Below are 26,849 nucleotides of genomic sequence, written 5' to 3'. Positions count from 1 at the left end.
ACAAGAGGAGGGGCGTTCTCTGCAGAGGTGACATTTAGGTGGAGAGTTGGAAGGCATGGGATGTCAGGGGATGGAGCGCTGCCTGCGAAGCCCAGGAGGCAGGAAGGCCAGGAGAGTTAGAGGAACGGTGGGGGCTGGGGCGAGTGAGAAAAGATGGATAAGGCTGGCCCAGAGCTCAGGAAAAAGCACAATTTCTCTACAAGTGGGACAGCGGCTTTGAAAGCAGGGGGTGCATGACGTGGTTTACACTCTGTGAAGATCTGTCTGGCTGGGCAGACAATGGATAGGGGTGGGTGGATGGATACAGGAGTGGACACAGCCTCCTTCCACAAGCGGTCCAGCAAGGATGATGGTGGCCTAGGTTACAGATCAGGGCTGCCCAGCTGCAGCACTCGTGATGCCCGGGCCAGCCTGGGCTTTGCTGTGGAAACTCTCCTCTGCACTGCAGGACACTCAGCTCATCGCTGGCCTCGACCCCCTAGAGGCCGGAAGCATTCTGTCAAGTGCCCCCTGGAGAGACCCACCGGCCTGGGGGACAGAGATGCAGGCAGAAAGCAGGGGACAGGCCCTCCACGTTCTGGTGGAGGCAGGGGACCTGCTGATGACCTGGCTGGAGAGTGAAAGAGAAGAATTGAGAAAAAGTTCATCATAACAGAAACATACGATTTTAAAACCTAGCTATTTTTACTCCTTTTACATAAGGACCCTCTCTTCTTCAGTCACTTTCACTTGGAATGGCGTGGAGGGAGCACGTGAGGGCTAAGAGCCACGTGGTGGATAAGGACCGGGGTCACTCGAACTTTCCAGGGTCTCTATCTCCAGCTGGAGATGCTGAGTGGAGGCCTGGCTGTCACCACAGTAAAAGCCTGTTTGGAGTGAACGCAGGAAAGCGCGACCGCTCCAGACTAACGAGCCTCACTTCCAAGCCCTGGACCGGCCCGGGAGAAGCAGGGACTTGGCGTGGAGCCTTGCACACTCTGGAGGGGGTGGGAAATCCCCTGGGTGAGTAGCTGGGTCACAGCTCGGGTGGATGGTGGGGTGAGACTGAAAGGGCAACAGTGATTCAGAGACGAGGCAAGAGCAGTGAGGTATCTGAGGGACCCCAGGGTTGCTCTGCCTCAAGGGAGCTCCAGGTCTCCAGAGGCCGCAGGACCCAAACACCCAGCAGCAGGGAGAGATCTGAGCCCAGCAGTGTGTACACTTCCTGGGGCCGCATCTGCGCTACACAACAGCAGGGGGGCACTACTCGCACAGACCATACGGAAAGTCCGCCCCAGGGCCTGCTCCGCAGCACAGAGGCCTGGGGCCCTGGGTTTCAAATCCCTAGTGTTCTGTGGTAACAGAAATACAGGCAACATGCTGAAAGACATGCTGAGTCCTGCTTTGAGAACATGGGCCCAGGGTTCAGACCAGAGACAGAGGGGTCCTGAGGATGGGAGAGTGGGCCACTGTCGCTAAAGAAGAGGAAGCGGGGTGAGAGGTCAGGGGAGGCAGGGAAAGAACCTCCTAAAAGATCACAAGGTTGCAGAATCTTCCAAGCCCCCGGCCTGGATTTCTCACAGGACGATTCTAGCTCCTGAGGAAGAGATCTGGTTACAGACAGGAGGTGCTCCAGGCTGTGGTTGGGGAATTAAAAACTTCCTAGCATGACCGGCAACCTCAAAGGACTGTCCACATTCTGCTGTACAAAGGAATTTGGCTGTATCAAAGGTTGCTTAAGAGTCGTATTGTGCAAAGAGGGGAGGCAGGTCAGCTGTCTGCTCCTCCAGGCATTCGTTGGGGGCGGTGCTGACTCTCAGGGGCCTGATGTGCACACAGCAGGGCTGGCCATGCCCTGGGAGGCCAACGTGGTGAATCAGAAGCAAAGCCTCAAGTCCTGTCCACTGCGGAGCCATGTGACTGCAGGACCACTGCGAAACCTGAGCTTGGATTTCTTCAATCCATGACCCAGGTGCCAAGGTGAACATAAACCTCAGCTCAAGGGACAGCACAGTGCGGGGGCCCTGGGAGCGGACACGGAGCTACGGAACTGTACGCTGTCATCACCGTGACATCTTTTGGACCAGATGACGCTCCCTGGCTTCACACAGCTCCTAAACCACTGACCCCTCTTCCACCACGACGCCACGGCTGCCCGGGCCCCGGTCATCACGAGGACCACTCACCGTCACCACCACGTAGAAGCACCAGATCACCGAGCTGAGATGAAAGACGACCAGCTGCCCAGATTCGTTGAACTTGCTGTGCTTGACTTTGGAGAGATGAAGCCGTTTGCTGATTTTCTAAAGAATAGAGAGGGACCTGCGCGTTAATATATAAGTGTATGGATAACGGGCAGGTTTCAAACACCTTTGCTCTCCCCACAAAGGGGCTGAAGCTATGTCGTGTGAGTGTCAAATGTGCACACAGCGTTGAGTTGAAGGCAAGCACTCTGAAAGAGCGGCGAGGTGGATGTTTTTAGCCAAGATGTGAAGGCGACATCCCCGACCCGTGCCGTGTGAGCCCGATGACGCCGTGTCGACACACTTCAGGCAGCTCCCTCCCGTGAATAAACACCACTACTAGGAGGCTGGGGGTTGGGGGGGGACACAGTGTGGTATGGAAGGTCAGCCCCCAGGGAGCCGGAGCCTGCGAAAGGGGAGGACCGAGGCCTCCGAGCTGCGGCCGCTCCACCCGCGCGTCCCCTCAGCCTCCCACCTCCGAGCCCAGACCCGGCACTCACGTCTAGTATGTACTCCTGCACCACGGCGTGCAGGATGATGGCGATGAAGATGTAGAACAGGACAGTGACCAGGTCTTTCGGGCCGTAGTGGTACTGCACCGTCTCGCCGTCTGCGGAGGCAAGGACAGCCACGTCAGCACCCCCGGCGGAGGAAGTGCTCTGCAACCAGCAACTGAAGGGAGACTGGAGCGGAATGTGCCATCAAGGGCTTCCCTTTGGCTGTGACCTCAGCCTGAGAAGAAAGAGTTTATTCCAGAGAACCCACCCACCGTCTGGACTTGGGTCCCGGGAGCACCAGTGGGGAGGGGTAAGGAGAAGCCAGCCCACGGCATGCCCTGATTTGGGCATGAGGGCTTGGTGGCTGCAGCTAGAGGTTGGAGACAACCAGCTTCCATCACTCCCTGGCTGTGTGACTACAGAAAAGTGACCAACCTCTCTGAGCCATAATCGCCTCCTCTGTAAAAACAGGACCACAGATTATAGACTTCATTGAGGAAGCACGGGGTGGGGTTCAGAGTGTGGACTCAGAAACCTGAGCTTGTATCAAAACTGTCATTTATCTCCTCCCTCTTTTTGCTTTATGGCCACACTGTGCAGCTTGCAGGATCTCAGTTCCTGACCCCAGGCGATGGCAGCAAAAGCCCGGAGTCCTAACCTCTAGGCCACCAGGAAACCCACTCCTCCTCCTCAAAAAAAAAAAAATCTGAAGTATAGGTGACTTATAACATTGTTTTGGTTTTAGGTACACAGCAAAGTGATTCAGTTATATATAATTTTTTTCAGATTATGTTCCAGTATTGGTTATCACAGACACTGAATAGCTTCCCTGTGCTATATGTAATTCCTTGTTGCTTGTCTATTTTATATATAGTATTGCGCATCTGTTAATCCTATCTGTCAATCCTAACTTCTCCCTCCCCCTATCTTCCCCTTTGGTAACTATAAGCTTGATTTCCATGTCTGTCTGTTTCTGTTTTGTAAATAGATTTATTCATATTATTCTTTTAGATTCCACATATGGGTGACATCATAAAATACTGGTCATTGTCTGACTTACTTTCACTTAGTATGATCATCTCTACGTCCATTCATGTTACTACAAACTGCATTATTTCATTCTTTTTACAGCTAATATTCCACTGTATATATATAAAACATCTTTATCCAGAAAAAAAAAAAAAGAGGCAAACTATAGTTTGAAAAGATACAAGCACCTCAATGTTCACAGCAGCATTATTTTACAAAAGCCAAGACACGGAGGCAAACCTCAGCGTCCGTCGACAGACGAATGAACAAAGAAAATGTCATTTCTTCCCTATGTAGCTCTGGGGCACCTCTATGTGTGACCTTTCTGGGCCTCAGATTCGTCATCTATAAAATGAGGATAATGGAATTCTTGTACTATAGGGTTTTTGTGAGAATTAGGTGACTTCAAAAAGGCAAAGTGCTTACTTAGAATAATATCTGGTATATAGGAAGTACTGTACCTGTATCTGCTATTATTTTTGTTGTTGTTTTGGTTGCATGCAAGATGCTTACCAGTGCCTATAAGCATACACTAAAGTTATTAAAAAATAGTATTTAGTAGCGATAAACGAGATGCAATTTCAGATATCTTAAGTCTTGCAAAGCTCTGCTAGTGCAACCACTCCCTCCACGGACAGAGGCAGCTCCTGCCTTCTGTCCAGCTGGCAGACCTGCAGGAGTTCAGGTCCCAGGCCTGGATCCCTGGTGCTCCGTGGCCCTCCCTCCCCCGGGCAGACACACTGGCCACCTCTCCAGCTGTGCTGCCTTCACGCTGAGTCACACACACATGAGTCATCTCTCTCTGCTGGGATGCATTTACCAGAAGGTAGGCCAGGGTGAGTGAGTTTCAGGGTGGCCAGAGCCAAGAAGAGCTGACTGGGTCACTCTGGGAGCCAACCCATGACCCCGCCACCCTGGACTGGGAGAATGTACTGGTGGGCGGTGGAGGGGGTGGGGAGTGGGCTGGGAAGAGGGCAGGAAGACATGAACTTTGAGATCAGACCAGCTTTCCTTTGTCCTCTCCCTCCTTGCTTCCACAAACACCCTACTCTGTGAGAGCCACTGGGCTGATTGCTGAAACATGGAGACAAAAGACACTGCCTTAGTTTCGGAGAGCACAGACCAGTCAGGAGACTGACAAATAAGTGTACAAAGACCTACAGACAGGCAGACAACCACATGGTACCAAGAGGTAAACACAGCCACACAGGGAGCCAAGGCAGGTGAGGGAGACTCCAGCTGGGGCGGGGGAGGTGGGGCAGCCTGTCAGGATAAATGGGATGAAATAGAAACTTGAGAACAAGCAGGGGTAGGCAGGCGGGGGGCGGCGGGAGGGGGCGGTGGAGCACCCTGGGCAGAGGAGCATCTGCTAAGGATGCAGGGAACGAGGACACATTATTGAGGGCGGCCAGGGTACCACATAAAAGGGTGTGGACATGATCCTGAAGGCAACGTGGAAACATCGAAGGATTCAAACTCAACAGGAAAACGCGGAAATTGGGTTTCAGACAGTTCACTCTGGCAGCAGGGCTGCATAAGCATTGGGCCTGGAGGCAGGGGCCAGTGAGACAGGTAAGGAACTCGGGGGACAGGAAGTCAAGTAGAAGAGGAAACAGGGAGGGAGGAGGGCCATCGGTGGCCTAGACCTGTCAGACGAGGTGACTGACCCGGGCAGGGGCTGAGACCCGGGCTGGGAGCTGGGACCCAGGACGGAGGAAGCAAAGAGGCAGGCTTGTGGGTCAGCCTATGCTTCCGCCCCTCCATTTGCAAGGCCAGCATCACCCTTTCCCAGCCTTTGTAATGGAGGATCAACGGAGACTAACTAGCTGGCAGCATATTTTGAAACTATAAAATAATACATGCAAAGTTTCACCATCAAGACCAGCCTTATCAGGCAAAATGGGACTCAACCAAAAAAAGCATGGCCCCAGAGTAGCTGAATAACACATGTCAAGGGCTTCCCTGGTGGCCCAGTGGTTAAGAATCCACCTTGCAATGCCGGGGACACTGGTTTGATCACTGGTTGGGGAGGATCCCACATGTTGCAGAGCAACCAAGCCCATGAGCCACAACTACTGAGCCAGTGCTCTCGAGCCTTTGACTGGCAACTGCCAAGCCCTCAGATGGCAACAAAGAGTAACGCCTGACTGCCACAACTAGAGGAAGCCCACGCAGCAACGAAACCCAGCGCAGCCAAAATAAACAAATCTTAAAAAAAAAAAATGTCAACACTTTGGATTATCCATCTTAAAGCCTCTTCAAATTACTTCCATTCATCACTCTGTTCACTATGCTTTCAAAGAGACGTGACCAGAGCCCTAAATCCTTCTTGAAACAAGAAGGGATGCGTGGACTAACATCCTTTTACTCCTTTGCTGATAAGAGCTCCATGCGTATTTGCTCACCCACCAATAAACCACAGGCAGGGAGGGCTCCATGCTGGACACTGGGGCATGGCAGGGAAGGAGGTGGGCACGGCCCTGCCCTCTCGCAGCTTAGCACCTACAGACCAAGTTCTCTCTACCCAAAACCAGAGGCCGACAATGACGACAAAAACAAAACAAAAAAACATAATTAGATTGAAAACTGGGCAAAGACTTGCAGCAACATGGGAAGACCTAGAGATGATCATACTGAGTGAAGTCAGTCAGACAGAGAAAGACAAACATCATATGATATCACTTATACGTGGAATCCAAAATACGACACAAATGAGCTTATCTATAAAACAGAAACAGACTCGAGACATAGAGAACTTATGCTTACCAAAGGGGAACGAGGTGGGGGGAGGGGGACGCAGATAAAGCAGGAGTTTGGATTCGCAGATACAAACCACGATACACAAACTAGGAAGACAGGCCCTGCTATATAGCTCAGGGAACTGTATTTAATATCCTGTAATAAATCATAATGGAAAAGAAGTTGTTTTTTTTTTAATGGGCAAAGGAATAGACATTCCTCCAAAGAGGACATACAAATGGTCAACCGGTATATGGAGACCTTCAACATCACTATCATTAGGGAAATGCAAATCAAAACCACAATAAGGTACTCAAATCCATTAGAATGGCCACAATTGAGAAAAAAAGAATAGGTGTTGGTGAGGGTGTGCACGAATTAGAACCATATTTGTTCACTGTTTTGAGAATGTAAAATGGTGTAGTCACCATCAGAAACAGTATGATGATTCCTTGGAAAATTAAAAATAGAACTACCAGATGATCCAGCAATTCCACTTCTGTACACAGAAGAAAAAGAACTGGAAGCAGGATCTTAATGAAATATCTGTAAACCCCATGTTCACAACACACATCACGACAGCCAAAGGTAGAAACAACCCAATTGTCTATCCACAGATGAACAGAAGAACAAAATCTATGGTCCATACATACAACAGACCACGAACACCATTCAGCCTTAAAAAGGAAGGAAAACCTGTCACATGCTACACAGAGCCTTGAGGGCATCATGCTAAGTGAAATAAGTCAGTCACTAGAAGACAAATATTGCATGATTTCATTACCAAAGGGCCCCAGAGGAGAAAAATTCAGAGAAGACAACAAGAATGGTGGTTGCCAGGGACTGGGGCAGGGGAGGGATGTGGGGCTGCTGTTTCATGGATGCAGTTTCAGGTCTGCAGGATGAAGCGTTCTGGAGGTTGCACCAACAGTATGAGTGTGCTTCATACTACTGAACTGGACGCTCAGAAACGGGTAAGATCGTACATCTCATGATAGGCGTATTTCATAACAACAAAAAAACACAGCGGCCAGGTGTGATGAGTGCTGCGACCTGGGCAGGAAAGGATCAGGGCAGGGCCCTGGGGAGGAGGCGTCACTGAGGTGTGCTGGTCAGAGCAGAGTGGTCTGGACAGAGGCAACCAGGGAAGATCCTGGTGGGCAGAGGACTGGGTGACCTGGAGAGCAGAGGTGAGCAGGCCGTGCCACACCACACACCCCTGACAATCATCCAAAGGCAAGCGAAGGTTCTGGAGCACTGAGTCACAGACACCTTTTGTAAAGATCACTCTTCCTGTCAGATGGACGGGTTAAGTGGGCTGGAATAGGGCCGGCAGAGTGGTCAGGAGGTGCCCATAGGAGGCCAGGGTTGGGTGCAGGCATGCCCTCCACTCCGAGGGTGGCAGCGTGATGTCTGAGAAGACAAATCCAGAGAGATGTGGGCAATGGACTCACAAGGACCATCTGGTGGGCTGGCCATGCAGAACGGTTCTCAAGTTCCCTCTGGAATCTGTCCTCTGGTAGCGCCCACAGTTTCAGAATGCGTCAACCTGCTGTCTGGTTTGGTTCTTGTCCCCATCCATGGCGAAGCAGAGTGGACGAAGAAGCAGAACTCACAGGGTTAAGGGACAGGGCCATTTCTCAGGTCTCCCAGTGTCCCACAGCCCAGCCCGGCCCCCAAAGCCACCTCAGGCCAACAGGACCCCCCTTCATGACCCCCGCCCTGACTGGTGAGAAGCTGATCCTTGGACTTCTTTCTCCTACCACAGAGCAAGGAGCATCACACAAGCACTCATGAGCTGTGCTCTGATTCACGCACAGCATCTCCACTGCTCTCCCCTTATCTGCTACCCTCCTGCCCTTGATTAGAGCAGGAAAGGGGACTGGTTTGGCCCCTTCCGCTCACCACGGAGCGGTGTTTTTTGTTTTTTGTTTTTTTTTTTCAGGAGGTTTTTTCAGGAGGTTATAAACAAATGGATTTTTTCTTTTCTTTTTAAATGTTTGGTTGCTAACAAACCTGTGTTTTTTTCAGGAGGTTTAAAAAATGGATTTTTTTCTTTTCTTTTTAAATGTTTGTTGTCAAATTCTTAAAAATGTTAGTCTCCTCTGACCCTTTAAGCAGCATCCCCGCCTTGTATGAGCTCTCAAAAAAGAATGGCAATAGTCTGGCAGTGAGCTACTGTGATTTTTTTTTATTAAAGTTTAGGTCCTTTTTTTTTTTTTTTTTTTTAAACTTTTTATCTTGTATTGGGGTATAGCCAATAGATCCCTTTTTAAAAGAAAAAAAAAAAAACTTTCTTGGCTTTACTGCATGGCATGTGGGACCTTACTTCCCCGACCAGGGAACTAACCCACATTTCTTACACTGGAAGTGCAGAGTCTTACACTGAACAGCCAGGGAAGTTTCTGAGCTGCTGTGATTTTTAAGAAGAGTATGTTTTGGCACATCTGAGCTCTTAGACCAGAGAGGTGATTCCAACCCAGAGTCACAGCAAAATGCCCACAGAGACCAGGCGGAGAATGCAATGAGCAAAGTGGTCCAGGCGTCTTCAGGTAAGTCCTTTCAACCCAGAGTCTGCTGCACTAACAGTCTTCAGGACCACAGAGCTCCCCACTGTTTCTCCTCAGCTGTAGGGCCCTCCTGGTCTGTCTTTCACATTTCCACTTTCAGAGAGAAACAAGTTTAAGAAAAGAGTGACATCCCTTTTAACCTTGCTAGAAGAAAAACAACAATTCAGACTAGGATATGCGGTGGCTGCCAGGCATTCTCGGTGTTGGGGGCACATTAGAGAGGAGTGGCGATTGTGGTGAAGTGCAGAGCGTCTGCCCCGAGGGGGTGAAGGAAGGAGGGGGAAGGCCACTGGAGGGGTGCGGCCCCGTATTTCAAAAGCAGAGAGAGAGGTTCCCTACGTGAAATCATCTGATTTTAAAATGCTGGTGACTAATTCCAAAATTGTAAAAACACTTTATGGGCCAATTACCAAACTGGCCAAAGAAAATACACATATAAGCCAGCTCTGACCACAGGCCACCGATTTACAATCCCCAGCCCAGATGCCTCCTGACACCTCCCAACGCCCATATTCCAAGTCCTCTTCCCGCGCACCACGATGGAGGTCAGTGTATCCCCCGGAGGGGTTAACCTTGCCCAGGAAGAAGCACCTTCAATAATCACCCTCCCTCTATAAGTGACTCATCCTGTCTCCTGTCAAAAGTGGCACTTGCTTTATCTCTGATCACAGTTTAAAAGTGAAGGATAGGGAAGCCTGGTGTGCTGCAGCCCATGGGGTCACAAAGAGCTGGACACAACTTAGCGACTGAACAACAACAGTTTAAAAAGAGAATCAACATGCTCAATAAGAGCCTGGCTGTCCTGACAACCTCGGGTGGAGCCGGCCCTTTCGGGAGCACCCTCTCACCTCCTGCTTTGTTTGCTTCCTATGACTAACAGACATTTTCCCGTTTCCCCTGGTGTCACCTGGAAGCAGCTTCTCCCGCCTGCCTCCACAAGTCCCATCTTGTCTGGATACAGCTGTGCAGTGTCTGACCTCCTCCCAGGGACCTGAGCTGGCCAGTGGCCAGCTACAGCTGATGCCCCATCCGCTCTTTACATCCGCTTAAAGTCCAGGCCCTGCCAGCGAGGGTTCTGCCTTTGTCTGGTGCTTCAAAGAATACCACTGTACAACCTGGATGCCTCTTCTGCTCCCAGCTTCCTTCCTCACCCTTGCAAACCTGGATTTATGAGTTACTTTCTATTGGTTTCTATGCTTATGGCCAACTGTTTCCCCATTATTCTGAATCTTCTACACAATAAATAAATCCAGAACTCTGACATGAAGAAACACCAAAAGCAAAATCAAGATGCAAATGATGTCTGAGCGGAAAATATTTATAATTCAGATTAGAAACAAAGGTTGATCTTCCAATGTATGAAGAGCTCCTAGAACTTGAGGATGAAAAGATAACAAACCCAACAGAAGAATGGGCAAAGGATTTGAACAGACAATTCACAGAGGAAAAAAACACAGATGGCGCTTTTACATGTAAAAGGATGCTCAACCTCACTGAGAAACGAATTACAGACACAATGAGATACCATCCCACCCATCAGACTGGCATAAATCCAAAACTGGTCTCTAACTCTTGCTGAAGCTATGGGAAACCAGGCTCTCACCCTGCAGTGGGATGCGAAATGGACCACCTCTTTGGAAAGGTGATTTGAAAATTTCCACTGAGATTACAAACCATCAGCCTTTGGATATGGCAATTCCACTTCTGGGAATTTGTCGTATAGCCATATCTGCCATGTTCAAAATGACACCGGCAAAAGGTTGTGCATGGCAGCATGGTTTTTACCCTTACGAAAACAACCCAAGTAGTTTTCATCTCCAGTGCCTGGCTTACAACACCTTATAACACACAGGTGTAAGCCTCCTCAGGGATGCACGCTGCTGCACATCCACCCCAGGGCCAGTGAATCAGAAACTGGGACATGGCCCAGGAATCCATGCTTAATGTCACCAGGGGATCCCAACACATTGTCCATATAGACAATGCAGCCAGTTTACAAAAATCAGGGAGAAATGAAGGGCAAGAACAGGAGAAACTAATCAGAAAACATGACAGCAGACAAGTGGTTGCTTTGGGAGGGGGTGTTCACCGGAGGGGTCTGAGGAAGCTAGGAGGGCTGCCTCCTGACCTGGGGGATGGGTGCATGGCACACACGGATGTAAAAAGTCATCTCACTGTGCCCCCAAGTATGTGCATGCTTTACTGCTGTTCAAACCACCCAGTCTGTGGTACTTTATCATGGCAGCCTTGAAGTGAAGTGAAGAAAAGTGAAGAGAAGTCGCTCAGTCATGTCCGACTCTTTGCAACCCCATGGACTGTAGCCCATCAGGTGCCTCGATCCATGGGATTTTCCAGGCATGAATACTGGAGTGGGTTGCCATTTCCTTCTCCAGGGGATTTTCCCGACTCAGGGATTGAACCCAGGTCTCCCGCGTCGTACGCAAACACTTTACCATCCAAGCTACCAAGGCAGCCTTGGCAAACTTAATAGACACACACACTCTCTCTCTCCCAGGCTGTTCAGAGAATGAAAGAGTCTTCAAAGTCATCATTTTAACTGCAGACTGCATGATTTGTTGCAATATATTTTTCTCCAGTTTCACTGGAGGTAGGAAGACAAGGATATTTTTATGATACAAAAATGTAGCAAAAAATGAGAGAGGCATTAAAGAGAACCTACAAATAAAAGTGAACAGCCTCTGCGTAGTTTTCCTGGTGAACCATTTCTTTCTATAAGGCAGTATAGCTCTGCCTGAGGCCTTCAAGAAATACCACAGGCACACACTCAGCCTCACTGTGGTTCACAAGTCTGAGGCCTGGGCAGAAATTGTGTGGTCCTTGAAGGCGCCTACTGAGGGGACAATGTGAACTGAAAGCCATACAGAAAAAACAACTCAAGATCATACACCAAAAACATGTCTAAAATCTCAGCCTTGTTTTTAACTTGGATAAAAATATCAGGTTCACTGTTTAATTAAGGACAAAAATTATTTCAGTAAAACCTAAGCAAGAAAAAAAAAAAAACGATCCTGGCTAGATAGGAGAAGAAAAGATCTGCTCAGGAGAAATGGCCGTGTGGGGGAGGGGAGGCAGCTATTCAAAGATGCTGCCGGCTTGGAGGCTTCAGGCTGGTTAACAATTAGCCACAGCAACTCAGCGGCCCCTGCTTAAACCTCAGGAGCTCCACGTGGCATAAATTCTCTGGGCTGTATGTAACAGGGGGACTGGATAAAAATCAAGTCTAGGCAGGAAAGGGACACACTTCTGAGGGGCTGTTACCTGGGGCTGACCAATGACTGTGCGTCCACTTTTCTGCACAACTGTTACACTTAAATAATTAAGTGCTATGATCTGAATGTTGGTGTCGTCCCCCCCGCCCCCCCCCCCGAGTTCAGTTGGACTCCCAACTCCCAAAGATGATGGTATTAGTGGGTGGAGCCTTTGGGAGGTGTTTAAATCATGAGGGTGCAGCCCTCATGAATGGAATTAGTGCCCTTATGAAAGAGGCTCCAGAGTGCTCCCTTGCCCCTCCCACCACGTGGGGACACAGCAGGAAGCCTGTGACCTGGGAGAGGGGCCTCACCTGACTAGACTGTACCCAGATCTCGGACTCCAGCCTCCAGGACTGGGAGAAGTAAATTTCTGTTGTTTATAAGCCATCTAGTCTGTATTTTGTTACAACAGCCTGAACAGACTAAGAAAGTTTAATAAATTAACAACAACAACAAACAGATTATACCCAGGGCTGGCTATAAACTCCCACGCGTCTTCAGATGCCATCCAATACGGTGAGGGCAGTGAAGACTTGGGTTTATTTTCATTTTCTCTTATTCATACAGATAGGACCTCAGGGCAAAAGGGGATCTTGGCAGCTGTTTGGCCAGAGGGACTAGGATGGAGCCAGCTCTCTGCCAGTCTCGCTGGGCCCCCTGGAGTCACGCCCACCGCCCCATTTGCATTCAGGGGTGTGACAGCCCAGCACCCGCTCTGTCCTTACTGGTGTATCCTTAGGTACTTCCATCATCTCTTTTCCTTGTTGTGAAAGGACGAGGCCAGACTCTGTGAGTCTCAAGTCTCCTGCAGCTGGACAGACCACAGGTCCTGGTTGGGCAGCTTCTGCCTGAAATCAAGCCAGGTTTCCACTTCTAGAGTCACTGTCGCCCACCTGTCTCTTCCCTCTTTGTCTCCCACAAGCTCATCTTACAAACAGGGGCTCAGTTTGGTATGTGACGCCAATCTCCTAAGTACATGATACAAGCACAGGGCTAACTCCTACTGGCTAGCAAGGGAACAAAACACACTCTGAGCCCTGGACAAAGGCTTTCAGCTGAATGAGGCTTTAAAACCATCTGTCTGAGGTTGTTTTGATGGGGCCGTGTGTCTCGCCCTGGGAGGGCTGTGAGAACAAGAGCCACACTGTGGTGCGGGGAGGGACCCCGGGGGGTCCCTAGGCTTTTTATCTCCAGCTGTTAAATGCTACGTGGCAGCTGGTGGTGATAAAACCACCGGGACCAACAGGGAATGGTCCTTGTCCTCCTTCCTCACTGTGAAACCAGCCCTTCTCCGGAACAGGCCCTGCACACCCAGCCTTCTCTCTCCAGGTGTCAGGAATACCTAGGTGCCCTTGACTCCTGCAGAGTGGCAGCCCCAGCTCAAAACCAAATCCACCCAACAACAGTAACCCCTCGCCTCCACTCCTCAGACTAAAAACAGTTCTAGAAAAGCCAAAATTGGACGAGAACAGAAAGATGCAAATGAGTTCCTGGATTTAGGGGGTTTCCCTCCCTGAACTTGGGGGCTGGAAGCACAGGGTCCTCTGAAAGCCTACTTAGTGGGTTCCACCCAGAGCACGGGGAGCAGCACTTCAGACACCTGGAGGTCTCGTTACCATGAGGGATCCAAGGCAGAAGTCTTCGGTGGGGCCTGGAGTCTGTGTTTCTAACCGATTTCCAGATGGTGCAGGTCTGTGACAATCTGGGGAGTGAGTGCCTCCTGGATCCCTGTCTTCAGGAGGTGCTGGGTGGACACAGTGACCATCACCCTCAACTTGACAGATGGTGATGGAGACCCTGACACCGCCTGGTTTGCCCAAGACAGCTCAGCAAACTCTTGGAACAACTCAAAAGAAGCTGCTACATTTCAGCCTGTGTGGGGTCCCCTGTTCTACATCAGAAGGGGGAGTCAGGAAGCCACAAGTCTGTCTGTGGCGGGACTCAAGCCTCTGCTCTTTGCTGACCTTTTACAGTCTATATACTTCTGGCCGTAATACCAGATACTGTGGGGTATTTGAATCAGAAAGACTCTGATGGTTAAGACCAGAAACATGACATTTTATTCCTTGCCAAAGCTGGGTGTATGGTTGCAGATAAAATACACGATGGTCAGTTAAACTTGAATTCCAGATAAACAAAGACTACTTTTCTAGTATAATTATGCCCCATATATACTTTGAGATATACTTACACTGGAAAAAAAAGTAGTAATTCTCTGAAATGCCAATTTAACAGATAGTCCTGGATTTTTATTCGCAAAGTCTGGCAACCCTAACAGGTGGGAATGATGTGACAAGAACACTTCATCACTGTTGACCTTAAAGAAAACCCCAGGGACACTGACACTGTCCCAGGATGCACAACTTCTGACTGCAAGGTCTGTGCCATCTTCTTTTTTAGTTTATTTCTCTGAATGGAACTTAATCTTCTTAGCTAGCTTAATATAATATGACAGAGTCATGCATTTATTAGCCAGCATTATGAGTTGAATGGAGCAAAACTCCTGTGAAATCCAAATTCCCAGCATCTCAGACCGTGAGCTCCTTTGGAGTCAGAATAATTGCAGATGTAAATAGTTGAGATGGGACCATAATGGAGCAGAATGTGTTCTAATCTGATACGACTGACGTCCATACAGAAAGAGAAACTGGATGCAGAGATGGCCGCAAACACAAAGACTGGTGTCCCGCTGGTCCACGCCAGGGAGCACAGCCCTGCTGACACCTTGATCTTACCCTTTTACAGTGCGTTACATTTCTGTTGCTTAAGCCACTCAGCTTGCGGTACGTTGCTGTCACCGCTGGCCTATAAACACATGCTGGGAGCTGGAAAGAAGAGAGGTGAGCGAGGAAAGGAAGCTGGGAAGAAACTCCTCAGCGTTCCCACCGGCCGTTTCCTGTAGAACCTGAACACCTCCGCCAAGGGAGGCTAGGGATTTAGAAACAGCAGGCCAGTTATATGAAAACCGTCGCTGCTCTCCTAAAATCCACAGGTTAAACACTGATTTGAACAAGTCCCAAGCCACTGAAAGAAGAAACCTTAGAAATCAGAACTGACCCTGGTTCTACAAATAGGACTCATCCTCAAGAAGCTGCAGGCTGGAAGAGATGTGAGCCGGAGGGTTTTTAAGTTGTTTTTTTTTTAATTTTTATTTTGATGGCCCATGGCTTTAGTTGACCCTGCAGCATGTGGAATCTTAGTTCCCTGACCAGGGATCAAACCTGAATCCCTGCATTGGAAGGTGGATTCTTAACCAGTGGACCACGAGGGAAGTCCCAAAGGGGCGTGTGGTGGTGGTTTAGTCACCAAATAGTGTCCGACTCTTGTGACCCCATGGACTGTAGCCCGCCAGGCTCCTCTGTCCATGGGATTCTCCAGGCAAGAATACTGGAGTGGGTTGCCATTGGTATGGGGTTTAAATCCGCAGCTTCAAGGGCCCTCTGCCCTGGGTTGTGAACTGCTTCTTTTCGGTGAGAAGTTGGCCCTCCTCCACAACTTACAAACCAAATACCACCACACTGGTCTGGTGATCAAGGAGCTCAAAGCAAAATTAAGCAGGCTGCTCTAACTGCACTGTCTCTCTGGGTGATTTGCCAGTCTTATTTTGAACAGCCCCAGTGGCAAGATTTAAACAAAAGCCAGGCTCTTTAGCAATACTTTATCTCCTCTGTCAGTACATCCCTCCACCTCTACCCAGGCCTTATTCTGGCCTGGATGGGGATTCCAGGACACAATTCAATAGCCCCACCTGAGAAAAATGCCAAACTTCACTGGCTCCAGACACACTGGCCTTGGTTCAGTTACTAGAACATGCCGAGGTGTATGTGCCTCACCTGGGGGCTTTGTGCATGCCAATCCGTGTCTGGAATGTTCCTTCTTCTGCACATACCCCCCTCCCCAACCCCTTCACATCAGCTGTTTCCCAGAAGTTCAAACAGCAGTTTCCCAGAAACATCTGGCAATCACCCTTTGATGTTTCCTTATCGCACAACCTGTATGCTCCTTTCGACACCCATATCACAGCTGTAATTGTTTATTGTTTGCTGTGTAGTATCTATTCCCTCCCTAATAAACGGTTAAGTTCCATGAGTCAGAGATCAGACGTGTTTCATGAATTGCTCTACAGTCCGGGCCTGGCACACGGCAGGCACACAAATATTTGTCTGGATTAATCAATTAACTAATTAGTTAAAACAAACAAATGAGGGCAGGATAGGAAGCGCCTCCTGCTCAGGAGCTCTGGGTCTGGCCCTGGAGCAGGAAGCCTCGCTTGTTACCCTTGCTGTGAAGAGGGACGCTTCTAGGATATCACTTGTCGCCTAATTTCAAAGTTTCAGACTAAAACAATCAATCCCCTGGTCATGATCGGGCTTTACAAACAGGCCCTTCCTACAATAAAGCCACGTCCCACTCATATGTGCTTCAGCCACTGTGGTCCCCAGGACGGTACGTTCTCCCAGTAATGAACAAAGCAAGGCTGGGCTAGGATCTGGCAGGCAGCCCCTCTAAGTCGATTTTGGGCAGAAATGTAAAGAAAGTCCAGGCACCACCTCTGACAGGTGCATATCTCTTTGCTGTATCTCTTTGGCTTAGTTGCTAGGTCGTGTCCAACTGTTGTTGTTTAGTTGCTAAGTCGTGCTGGACTCGTTGTAACCCCATGGACTGTAGTCCACCAAGCTCCTCTGTCCGTGGAATTTTCCAGGCAAGAATACTGGAGTGGGTTGCCATTTCCCTCCCCAGGGGATCTTCTTGAACCAAGGATTGAACCTGTGTCTCCTGCATTACAGACGGATTCTTTACCACTGCATGAGCAGGGAAGCCCCTGGGTATCTCTTTACAAATTAATAAACTGGCATTCTGACGTTTTTAAAAAGCCTATGCATGTGGGCTTCCCTCAAAGCTCAGTTGGTAAAGAATCCGCCTGCAATCAAGGAGACCCTGGTTTGATTCCTGGGTCAGGAAGATCCGCTGGAGAAGGGATAGGCTACCCATTCCAGTATTCTCGGACTTCCCTTGTAGCTCAGCTGGTAAAGAATCCGTCTGCAGTGTGGGAGACCTGGGTTGGGAAGATCCCCTAGAGAAGGGAAAGGCTACCCACTCCAATATTCTGGCCTGGAATTCTATACAGTCCATGGGGTCACAAAGAGTCAGACACAACTGAGTGACTCTCAAAAAAAAAAAAAAAAAAAAGCATTTGATGCTATCTATAAAAAACATGATTTATGGGTCATAAGAATTAGATGCCTGAGGGTATTTGGGCAATACATATATAAAACCTTTATAATGTACATACTACTTGACCCAGAAATTCCAATTATAGGAATTTATCCAAAAAAAAAAAAAAAATCATGAATGCAGGAAGTCACAAGAATGTTTACTGTAGCACTATAAGAACTGGGAACTTAAATATCCAACAATGTATGACTGAATACATAACTGTGGTAATCCTTATTAATAACTTTTCTTTGGTTTTTGCAAACGCCTAATTGAATGGAAGAATAATGAATGACTAGGGAAAAGGTTCATCATATGCTAACAGCAGAAAAGTGGGTTATATGAATCAAGATTACAAAATGTTAACTGTAGTCTTTGGGTGGTAGTCATGTATGATTTTTATCTTATGTTTACCTGTATTTTATAAGTTTCCTGTGAGAGTCATAAATGTACTTTGGAAACCATTTAAAACTAAATTGTAACCAATCACACACAAAAAAATACTATACGACTCTACTTATAGGAGGCCCTAGAAGAGTCAAATTTATAGCGACAGAAAGTAGAGTGGTAGGGGGCAGGGGTGGGGCAGGGGAGAATGGTGAGTCACTTAAGAGCTACAGAGCTCCGTTTTGCAAGATGAAACAGTCCTAGAGATGGATGGATGGTGGTGAAGGAACTTCATACCACTGAACTGGTACACTTTAAAATAACTAAGATGGTAAATGACATGTGTATTTTTATCCCAATTTTTTAAAAAACCAAAATACTTTTTAAAATGTTAAATGCATAAATCATAAGTATAGCTGGGTCCAGAGTTGTCCTAGTTCTTACGATTTTCAAGAGACATAGGTACATAAGGCCGAATTTGACCCTGGACCACATGGCAAGGAGCAAGATGGTCCGTGAGCCCACCAGGCTGGCATGTGCCTTGGGACAACCTGGCCGTGCCATTTCCTGTCTCTTCCGTCATGAGTATGGTGTTTTCTCCCTCTCCAACCAGCTCTGATTCTAGATGAAGGGCTGAGTAAGCCGTCCCCAGGGTGTGACTTCCCCTAGAGCCTAGCTACAGGGACTGCAGGGGCAGGCGAGTCTGGGAGAGATGACAGCCATGTCCTGCAGAGGCCACGGTTTAAGAGTTTTGCCCCCAAAGCCCTTCAGGTAGCCTCTGGTGGAGCCAGGCCAAGAAAGGAATCTTCCCTCCATGTCCAGACAACTCACCACCTCACTGCAGGATGAGGAGGGAGGACTAGATTCAGGGAACAACGTGTCCCCCTTTATTCACCAGGAGGGCCCCAGAGATGCCCACCCAGTTCCTGGAGGTGGACCTCAGAACCCCAAGCTTGCAGAGCCCCTGGCTGAGCACTGCATGTGGCCGACACCTTTTCAGCAACAGGAAGTGGGATGCTGAGTCTAGATATCCAAAATGATCATACATGGCACAGGAAAAGGAAGTTTTCCAAGAACTTTGGGGTTAACAGGGCCCGAGAAAGATAGAGACCAGTACTTTCCTTACCTGCTGTAGGCATGCTAACATTGTACTGAGGTAAGATAAATAGGAAGGCAGTCTTGGCGGTGACCTGTGAAACAGAGGGAAAAGTTCCAAGTTAGCTTCTTGGCCACATTTAAAAAAAAAAAACAAAAACCAACCAGCAAAGCCTGCGACCAGCCCTGGAGTCCATGCCTTTCACATTCTCAGACCCACAGGCCTCTCCAATGAAGGGTTTCACCTGGAGCTGAGTTAGCAACGTTTGTTTTTCTTCCCTATTTTCTTTAATGGCATCCCTCCCAATATCTGTACTGAAAACAAACGAAACCACCCCAAGTCCTGGATGGTATCTAGACTGGTGCTCGCTGCAGACAGAATGCGACAAGGTGTGCTCCACCCACCGGCAGAGAGCTCAAAGGCAAAGGATACACATTTGTCTGTGCATCATTCATTCATTCACTCAAGTGTTTATCAAGGTAGTTCTAAGTACCCAGCACCAGTGAAGACAGGAACTAATAGAAGATAAGGTCACAGCCTTCCAGAGTTTTCCAGAACTCAGGACCTAGCTGAGGTTCCCCAGCACGCTGATTAACTGCACAGTGGGCAGCAGCCCCCCAAATCTAAACCTGAGCCTCAGAAACAGAGAACTCCAGCTGCTAATTTCACATCTTCTCTACTCGGGGGGTGGCAGGGCACAACACCCCATACTGTTGGTCTGTTTATTTCGAAAGCTGCCTTTCAACTCTCAGTGGTGCTGTGATAAAACCGTGGCTGTCACCTGGGTTATTAACAGCCAATTCAGTCCTCTCGTGGTTCAGCCTGCAGGGGAGAGACTGTAAGATAAGGGGATTTGACGTTTGGACTCTAGAACCGACTGCCTGGGCTCAGACGTTGCCTCTGCATTTGCCCACCTTGACCCCCGTCCTCCTGGAAGGATGGAGGGGGCAGACGCTCTCCTCAGCCCATCGGACACTTGGGAGTCTCACTTCCTGTGTCTGTAAAAGGCAGGGTATTTGCGGTGCCCCAGCTGGTCTGGGGGGGTGGGGTGCGGTGTGGGGCAGCGATGGCCCAGCTGTCAGCGTCGTTTAAGGCTCCCCAGATGTTTCTGATGTGCTGATGTTTCTGGAGCAGGTGCAGAGGCCAGGTGTGAGGTGGCCAGACACCAGGCCTTTCCTGGCAGGCCCCTGGGGACACTTCATCAGCAGAGTTACTGGTTTGCCTCTAAACAGAAAGATGTGAAGGGTGCCCCGTGGGTGTGAGGGAACATGGGTTTCTGTGGCAGAAACAGCAGGGAGATGGCTGAAGGACACCCTACCAAACGCTGCCTACTTCTTAGGGCACAGTCTCCTCCAGTGTCACCCAAGAAACACACTCGCCTTTTAAGCTGGCAGGCTGAAGTGGACCTCTGTGTAGTTCTGGCTGACCAGAACCCCCTGGCCCCTGCCCAATGGCACCAACATTTCCTGAAGAGATACCTCTCCCCACCTGAGTTGTGGTGACGGTGGTCTGGTGACCCCCGTCCTCCTGGAAGGATGGAGGGGGCAGAAGCTCTCCCCAGCCCATCAGACACTTTCTCCCGGCTCTGAATCTTGGGCGGGATGGAGGAAAACCTGGTCAGTGCCATGTGCCTGCCAGACTCTCCTGCTGGGGTTCCTGAAGCTCTGCCCTGAAGCAGAGACTCACATCAACCATAGGAACCCCCAGGCGGTCCCTTAAAGTTGGGTCAGAGTCCATCCTAAGATATATCAGAGTCTCATGAGTACAGCATTGAGATCCAACCCAGGCTGCATGTTCGAACCTCTGGGGGAGCTTCTAAAATCTCGATTCCTGGACCACCCTCAATTAACCCTACCCCTCGGGGGTGTCAGCAACCCACCAGTCTCCCCAAAGCAGGCCAGGTGCAGCCTGGCCTGGGAGCCCCTCATGGGAGATCCACCCTCCCCAGCCTCGCAAAGCACGTCTCTCTGGCCAGTTTCTATGTCCTCCATAGAATTCATTTCATATAATCAAGTTATGTTTTAAGTCAATTTTTAACTTCGAGAGAAACACACATACTTTAAAAACTGAAACAATTCAGAAATGTAAACTAAGAGCTGAATATTCCCTCTACATTCTTGGTTTTTCCTCTCTCCCCAGTTGTGTGGGGTCAGTTTTCTGAGAGCTTTCCTACGCATCTATCCACTTGGAATTAATTTCATTTTACTCTGACATCATAACTTTGTCTGTGTTTATACCACTTGACAGAAGGGATTAAAGAGTGAAGAAATTGTAAAAGAGCTACAACTTTTTTTTTCCAATTTTTTTTTTAATTCAAGTATAGTTGATTTACAATGTAGCGTTAGTTTCTGGTGTACAGCACTAGGGCACCAGATTCAGTTATAACACATATATTTTTTCATATTTTCCACTATGTTTATGACAGGATATTGAATACAGTTCCCTGTGCTAAACTGTAGGACCTTGCTATTTATTTGGTATATAGTAGTTTGCATCTGCTAATCCCAAACTCTTAATGTATCCCTCCCTGCCCCCTAGCCTTTTCCCTTTGGTAACCATAAATTTGTGTTCCATGTCTGTCTGTTTTGTAAACAAATTTGTTTGTATATTTTAGATTTCACATATAGGCAATATATTCACATATACCAGAATTACATGGTATTCGTCTATCTCCTTGACTTACTTCACTTAGTAAAAGAACTTATTAAGTACTGTTTAAGTCACTTTCTTAGCTCGGTTAATCAAATGGTTGTCGCAGGAATGTACAGACCAAGGCACAAAAACATCCAGCATACATGAAAGTATTCAAAGTATGGCGACATAGAATGTGTAGCTTGACTTTTCCTTTACTGATGGGAACACAGAGATAAGTGGCTATATAATAAAAACTTCCTATAAAGACTAGGCCTTTTCATTACTATTTGGGGTTACCCCTAAAGTTTTATGCTGAAAAGTTTGCCCAAATAAAATGGTCTCTCTGTGGAAGTGTATACAGACAGACATTTTTTTTTCTTTTCATTGAAAAAAAATTTTAGAAAATGACAATAAAGGGCACAAACAAATCAACAGGGATATACAAGTAGAAAACATAGGGACAAGGTAGAACGAAGCATGCCGCTGGCTTCTTTAATTGGTTAAAAGCACAAAGTATAACAGGCAGAAAGTCTATTTTAAAGAAATTAGAAAGCTGTGCGTTTAGACATAGAAAACAAACTTATGGTTACCAAAGGGGAAAGCTGGGGGTGGGGGATAAATTAGGAGTACGGTATTAGCGCTTACAAACGGCAGTATAGAAGACAGATAAACAACAAGCACCTACTGCACAGCACCGGGAACTACATTCAATATCCTGTGATAAACCACGATGGAAAAATATGAAAAAGAATAACCTATAATGGAAAATCTGAAAAAAGAATAAATATATATAACTGAATCATTTGGCTGTACACCTGAAATGCCATATCGTAATCAACTATACGTTAAAGAAAAAGCTGTGTTTCTGTCTCAATTAGCCCCAATACACACATCCACAAAAATGGTATGTGAAGGAATGCTGTCCTACACAAGACACTGTACCCGGAATTAAGGGAAACAGCTATTGACACAGGAGTTAACACCCAGAGCATTAGCCTCTAACTGGTGGAAGGATAATCCCACTTCGCTTTAGGGATGACAGCAATCTGGTATATGGGCTGTACCAATGCCCTTGACCTAGCCCTGCATACCCAGTCAATTCTTGTTACTGCTGCTGTTCTGCAAAATCACTGTGATCCCAGCAACAGTGGACCACTCACTGCTCCTAGGGGACAGGGAGGGGATCAGACTCCTACAGGACTCTGAGCACATTTCCATCAACTGATCAATATGTAACCTTGGTTTACACATGTTCCCTTTGAGAGACGCTGCATGGAACACACACTGTTGAAACGTGAACCCTGAGCTTGTGGCTTGAGCCTGAGGAAGCTTCTCTAACACATGTACATTCTCCACCAGGCCCATCCTGGCCTCTCCATGCTCAAGATCCCCAGACGGCACCCCGGCACCCCATGTGAGGGCCCCTGTAAGCAGCTAAGTCACAAACAAAAGGCATGAAGATGCAAGACCGTGGCACTAATCAGACAGCAAGAAGGCCACTTGCTCATGGCAGGAGCTGGATCAGGAAGGCAGAGCGTCAGCTGGTTCCCCTCCATCCGGAACGTGCTTGTCGAGTGAGCCATACACCCCACTGCCCTGCACATGTCCACAGACACCGCAAAGTCGCCTGGAGATGGGGTGCTGGGGATCACAGGTACACGTCAGCACACAGCAGCAGTGCACACGTGAGAGGTGCCAAGAGTTCTGTTCTGGGGTGAACCCGAAAGCTTTTCTCCTTTTTAACTTTTATTGGGGTGTAATTTACGCACCATAAACATCATCCTTGATAAGCAGCCGGCTTTACAGGGCTTATCTTTCCTTGTTTTTAAACTCTCTCCTCACTGGGATATCAATTCTATGAAAGGAGGGGTCTTTGATTATCTTCAATCTACTGCTGCAACAGTGCCTAGACACGGCCTGCACTGGGCAGGCGCTTGTTAAGCGCAGGCCTGATTAAGCAGGGGAGGCGCTGCTGCTTTGTCACTTGACTCTCAGCTTGTGCTCTGCCCTCATCCCCTGCGCATGTCCCCTCTCTCCCTGGGGTCCTTCCCAGTGCTGGGTATGTAGTAGCTCTCTCATAAATGCCTACTTGATGAGCAAATACTGCAAGAAGCTATAGCGTTTAGTAACCACAGACAAAAGCTTAACAGATGCTTTCTAAACATGATTCTAAGAGGAAAGGATCTGGGACTCTGCTTAAGGCAAAAAAATCGAGATTCCTGTATTTTTCCATCCCTACGCCCCTGGTCATAACAGCAGAAACCATTTCAAGCCATGCATCCTTGTCTGCAGCAGCCAAGCTTGCCTCCACGTTACACGCCTCAGCAAGATAACGTGTTTTCTCTGCTTTGACGACAAAGAGACTACACCTGAGACACAGAGAGGTCCCCGTCCACCAAGACCTCACAAGTTTACAAGCAGAAAAGGCAAGACATACAACATGACACATAAAATAGAATGATGATATAAAATAGGAGAGGATGACCAAAAAATATATATTGAAGGCAAAAGAGGAGGAGTAGTGATGAGGCTGATCCACAAAAACTCACTTCAGAAAGTCTCACTGGCTTAAGGCCCCCAGAAATTTGGCCTTAAGCTTTCTCAAAGTCGTCGGAAGGGAGGAGGAGGAGGACCATCAGCTCCTAGACTGATCACATCCCTTAATTAAGAAAACAAAAAACACGGCCCCTCCAAAAGCAACTCTACTTTTCCAGCACACAAAAAAGGCAGCTCTACTTTCCCAGCACAAGAAAATTCTGAGGTCTTCTGGCACCCCAAAGCTTCACTCCAAACTTCTCCCAACTTCAGACCAAGGATGAAACGGCCAAGAAACACCCCTCTGCCAGCACTGGCTGGGTTCGTTAACACAGAGGGCTAAGAAACAGGAACCTACTAAAAATGTCATTCCATTTATTTCCCATCCTTTTAAGGTTGTTTATAGGAAACATTATCGAGCTTAATAGCATTTTAAATGCCAGGCTCAGTGGGTGAAAGTGCAAACGTGCTAATATGCTAATGTAAAGAAGAATACTAAATTATGTAGGAGGGGCCACCACACACACACACGAAGCTTCACTGAACTTTTAACTCAAACAGGGCATCAAGCACAAAGGCAGTGACACTGAGCGTGCTTGTGTAGCCGTAACAGAACCAAAACTGTTGCACATGCCGTGTTCTATTAGGGACACATGAATCTGAGCTCTCAGTTGCAACTGAGACCAAGGATGCCAGTAAAAGAGCTGCCTCCAGCAAAGCGTAATAGACGGACTCCAGTCCCAGTCCTGCTGTGGGTGTGGGTGACCGACCTCAGGCAAGGCATTTCACCTCTCTGGACCCCAGTTTTTCCATCCATGAACAACAATGGTGGTGAATGTTAGGGCTTACTCAGTGCAATGCATGGTTCTAAGGGCTTCACAGAAATTATTTCCTGTAATTCTCACAACCACCCTGTGAGGCAGATACTCATAATATTCCCATTTTACAGATAAGCATAGAAAGGATTAGGTATCAGAATGCATGTCCTTAAAGGTCCTCTCTCCACCTTCAGCTCCAAAAAGTTATTTCCTGGTTCCACTTACCATCAATGCTAAAAACATAGCCTTGGCCTACCTTGGTGGCTCAGTTAAAGAATCCACCTGCCAATGCAGAAGACACAGGTTTGATCCCTGGTCCGGGAAGATCCCACATGCTTCCGAGCAACTCACCCCATGCACAACTACTGATCCTGCGCTCTAGAGCCTGGAGCCCAACTACTGAAGTCTAGAGCCCGCACTCCACCACAGGAGAAGCCTCTGCAATGAGAAGCCAGAGGACCACAACCAGAGAAAATCCTGCACAGTGAGACACCCAGCAAGCCACACACACACACATTTAAAAAACAGCTTCGTGCTGACAGCTTGCTGAGAGTGTAAAATCCACTACTGCATCTGCATCGTGAGAAGACGAGGCCCAGGTATCACCTGTAACCAACAGCAAGAAAACAAGGCCTCTTGGGTCAACCTGCCAGGCCCATGTACCACGTACACCTGGGCTTGCCAATGCCCCAGTCTGCTCTCCTTCACTTCAAGCTGATGTCTGGACAGCAGAGATAAGAGGAGAGATGCAACGAAGGTAGTCTCCTGGCTTTCCTGGTAAGCAGTATTTGACCTTCGGTTTGGTTTATTATTTCGTGGCCATATCCACACACTGGTCCTTGAATGGGCTGCACTGCAGGACTCACCACCAAGGACAGGAGATGGGAGGGGTCCTGCTCCAAACGAAGCTCACCCACCCAGGGGCTGAACCGCAGTCCATGCAGCCGACCTGGAACCTCTGGGGAGGGGTGCTCACACCCAGCTCCTCAGGAGCACAAGTGAGCCAAGTGACCTGTCCCCGTCTCGTGCCCCAGCCTGCTCTCCGAAGCCACACGATCTCCACTTAGAATTTCCCAAAACTGCTCTTGCATCTTCCTGCCCAGGTGGTGCACAGAAAAATTTCAGTCAGAAAAACATTTAAAACTCACACCCCTCACAGATACAGAGAACAAACTAGTGGTTACCAATAGGTGGGTGGAGGGGCAATATAGGAGTAGGGGATTAAGAGGTACAGTTATGTATAAAATAAGCTACAGGTATACAGTGTACAGCATGGGGGATATAGCCAATATTTTATAATAACTGTAACATTTAAAACTGTGTAGCAGTATATTGTACACCTATAAGTTATATGATATTGTACATCAAATATACTTCAGTTTTAAACTGTAAGAAAAAGTAAATAAGTCATGCTCAACTGGTGAGTGTTTTTAATGAGTCTTTTAGCCTTTCTCTTCTGGAGTGTTGGCTTCATTGAGTCCAGCTGGTCACCTGCTGCTGCTAAGTCACTTCAGTCGTGTCCGACTCTGTGTGACCCCATAGATGGCAGCCCACCAGGCTCCCCCATCCCTGGGATTCTCCAGGCAAGAACACTGGAGTGGGTTGCCATTTCCTTCTCCAATGTATGAAAATGAGAAGTGAAAATGACGTCACTCAGTCGTGTCCGACCCTCAGCGACCCCATGGACTGCAGCCTACCAGGCTCCTCCGTCCCTGGGATTTTCCAGGCAAGAGTACTGGAGTGGGGTGCCATCGCCTTCTCCGGCTGGTCACCTACATGCACCGTAATATGGCTGGGACTCGGTGCAGGAGGTTCGAAGCCCCTCTGCCACTCAAT

At 48.3% G+C, this 26,849-nt stretch overlaps 1 protein-coding gene across 2 annotated transcripts in view; it reads right to left on the bottom strand.

Annotated features, from left to right (window-relative positions):
* The window catches only part of TRAM2 (translocation associated membrane protein 2), a 69,384-nt gene that overhangs the window by 14,332 nt on the left and 28,203 nt on the right, over positions 1-26,849 (bottom strand). For both annotated transcript variants that reach the window (XM_005896846.2, XM_070361286.1), the window contains exons 2-4: positions 19,057-19,120; positions 2,723-2,832; positions 2,166-2,282 (exon numbers count right to left, since the gene is read on the bottom strand). In XM_005896846.2, coding sequence (XP_005896908.2) covers positions 2,166-2,282; positions 2,723-2,832; positions 19,057-19,120 — 291 coding nt within the window. The remainder of the gene's footprint in view (positions 1-2,165; positions 2,283-2,722; positions 2,833-19,056; positions 19,121-26,849) is intronic.

Source organism: Bos mutus, chromosome 23, assembly GCF_027580195.1.
Source record: "Bos mutus isolate GX-2022 chromosome 23, NWIPB_WYAK_1.1, whole genome shotgun sequence".
In the NCBI taxonomy this organism is placed as follows: domain Eukaryota; kingdom Metazoa; phylum Chordata; class Mammalia; order Artiodactyla; family Bovidae; genus Bos; species Bos mutus.
This window is presented reverse-complemented; position numbering and strand designations above follow the sequence as displayed.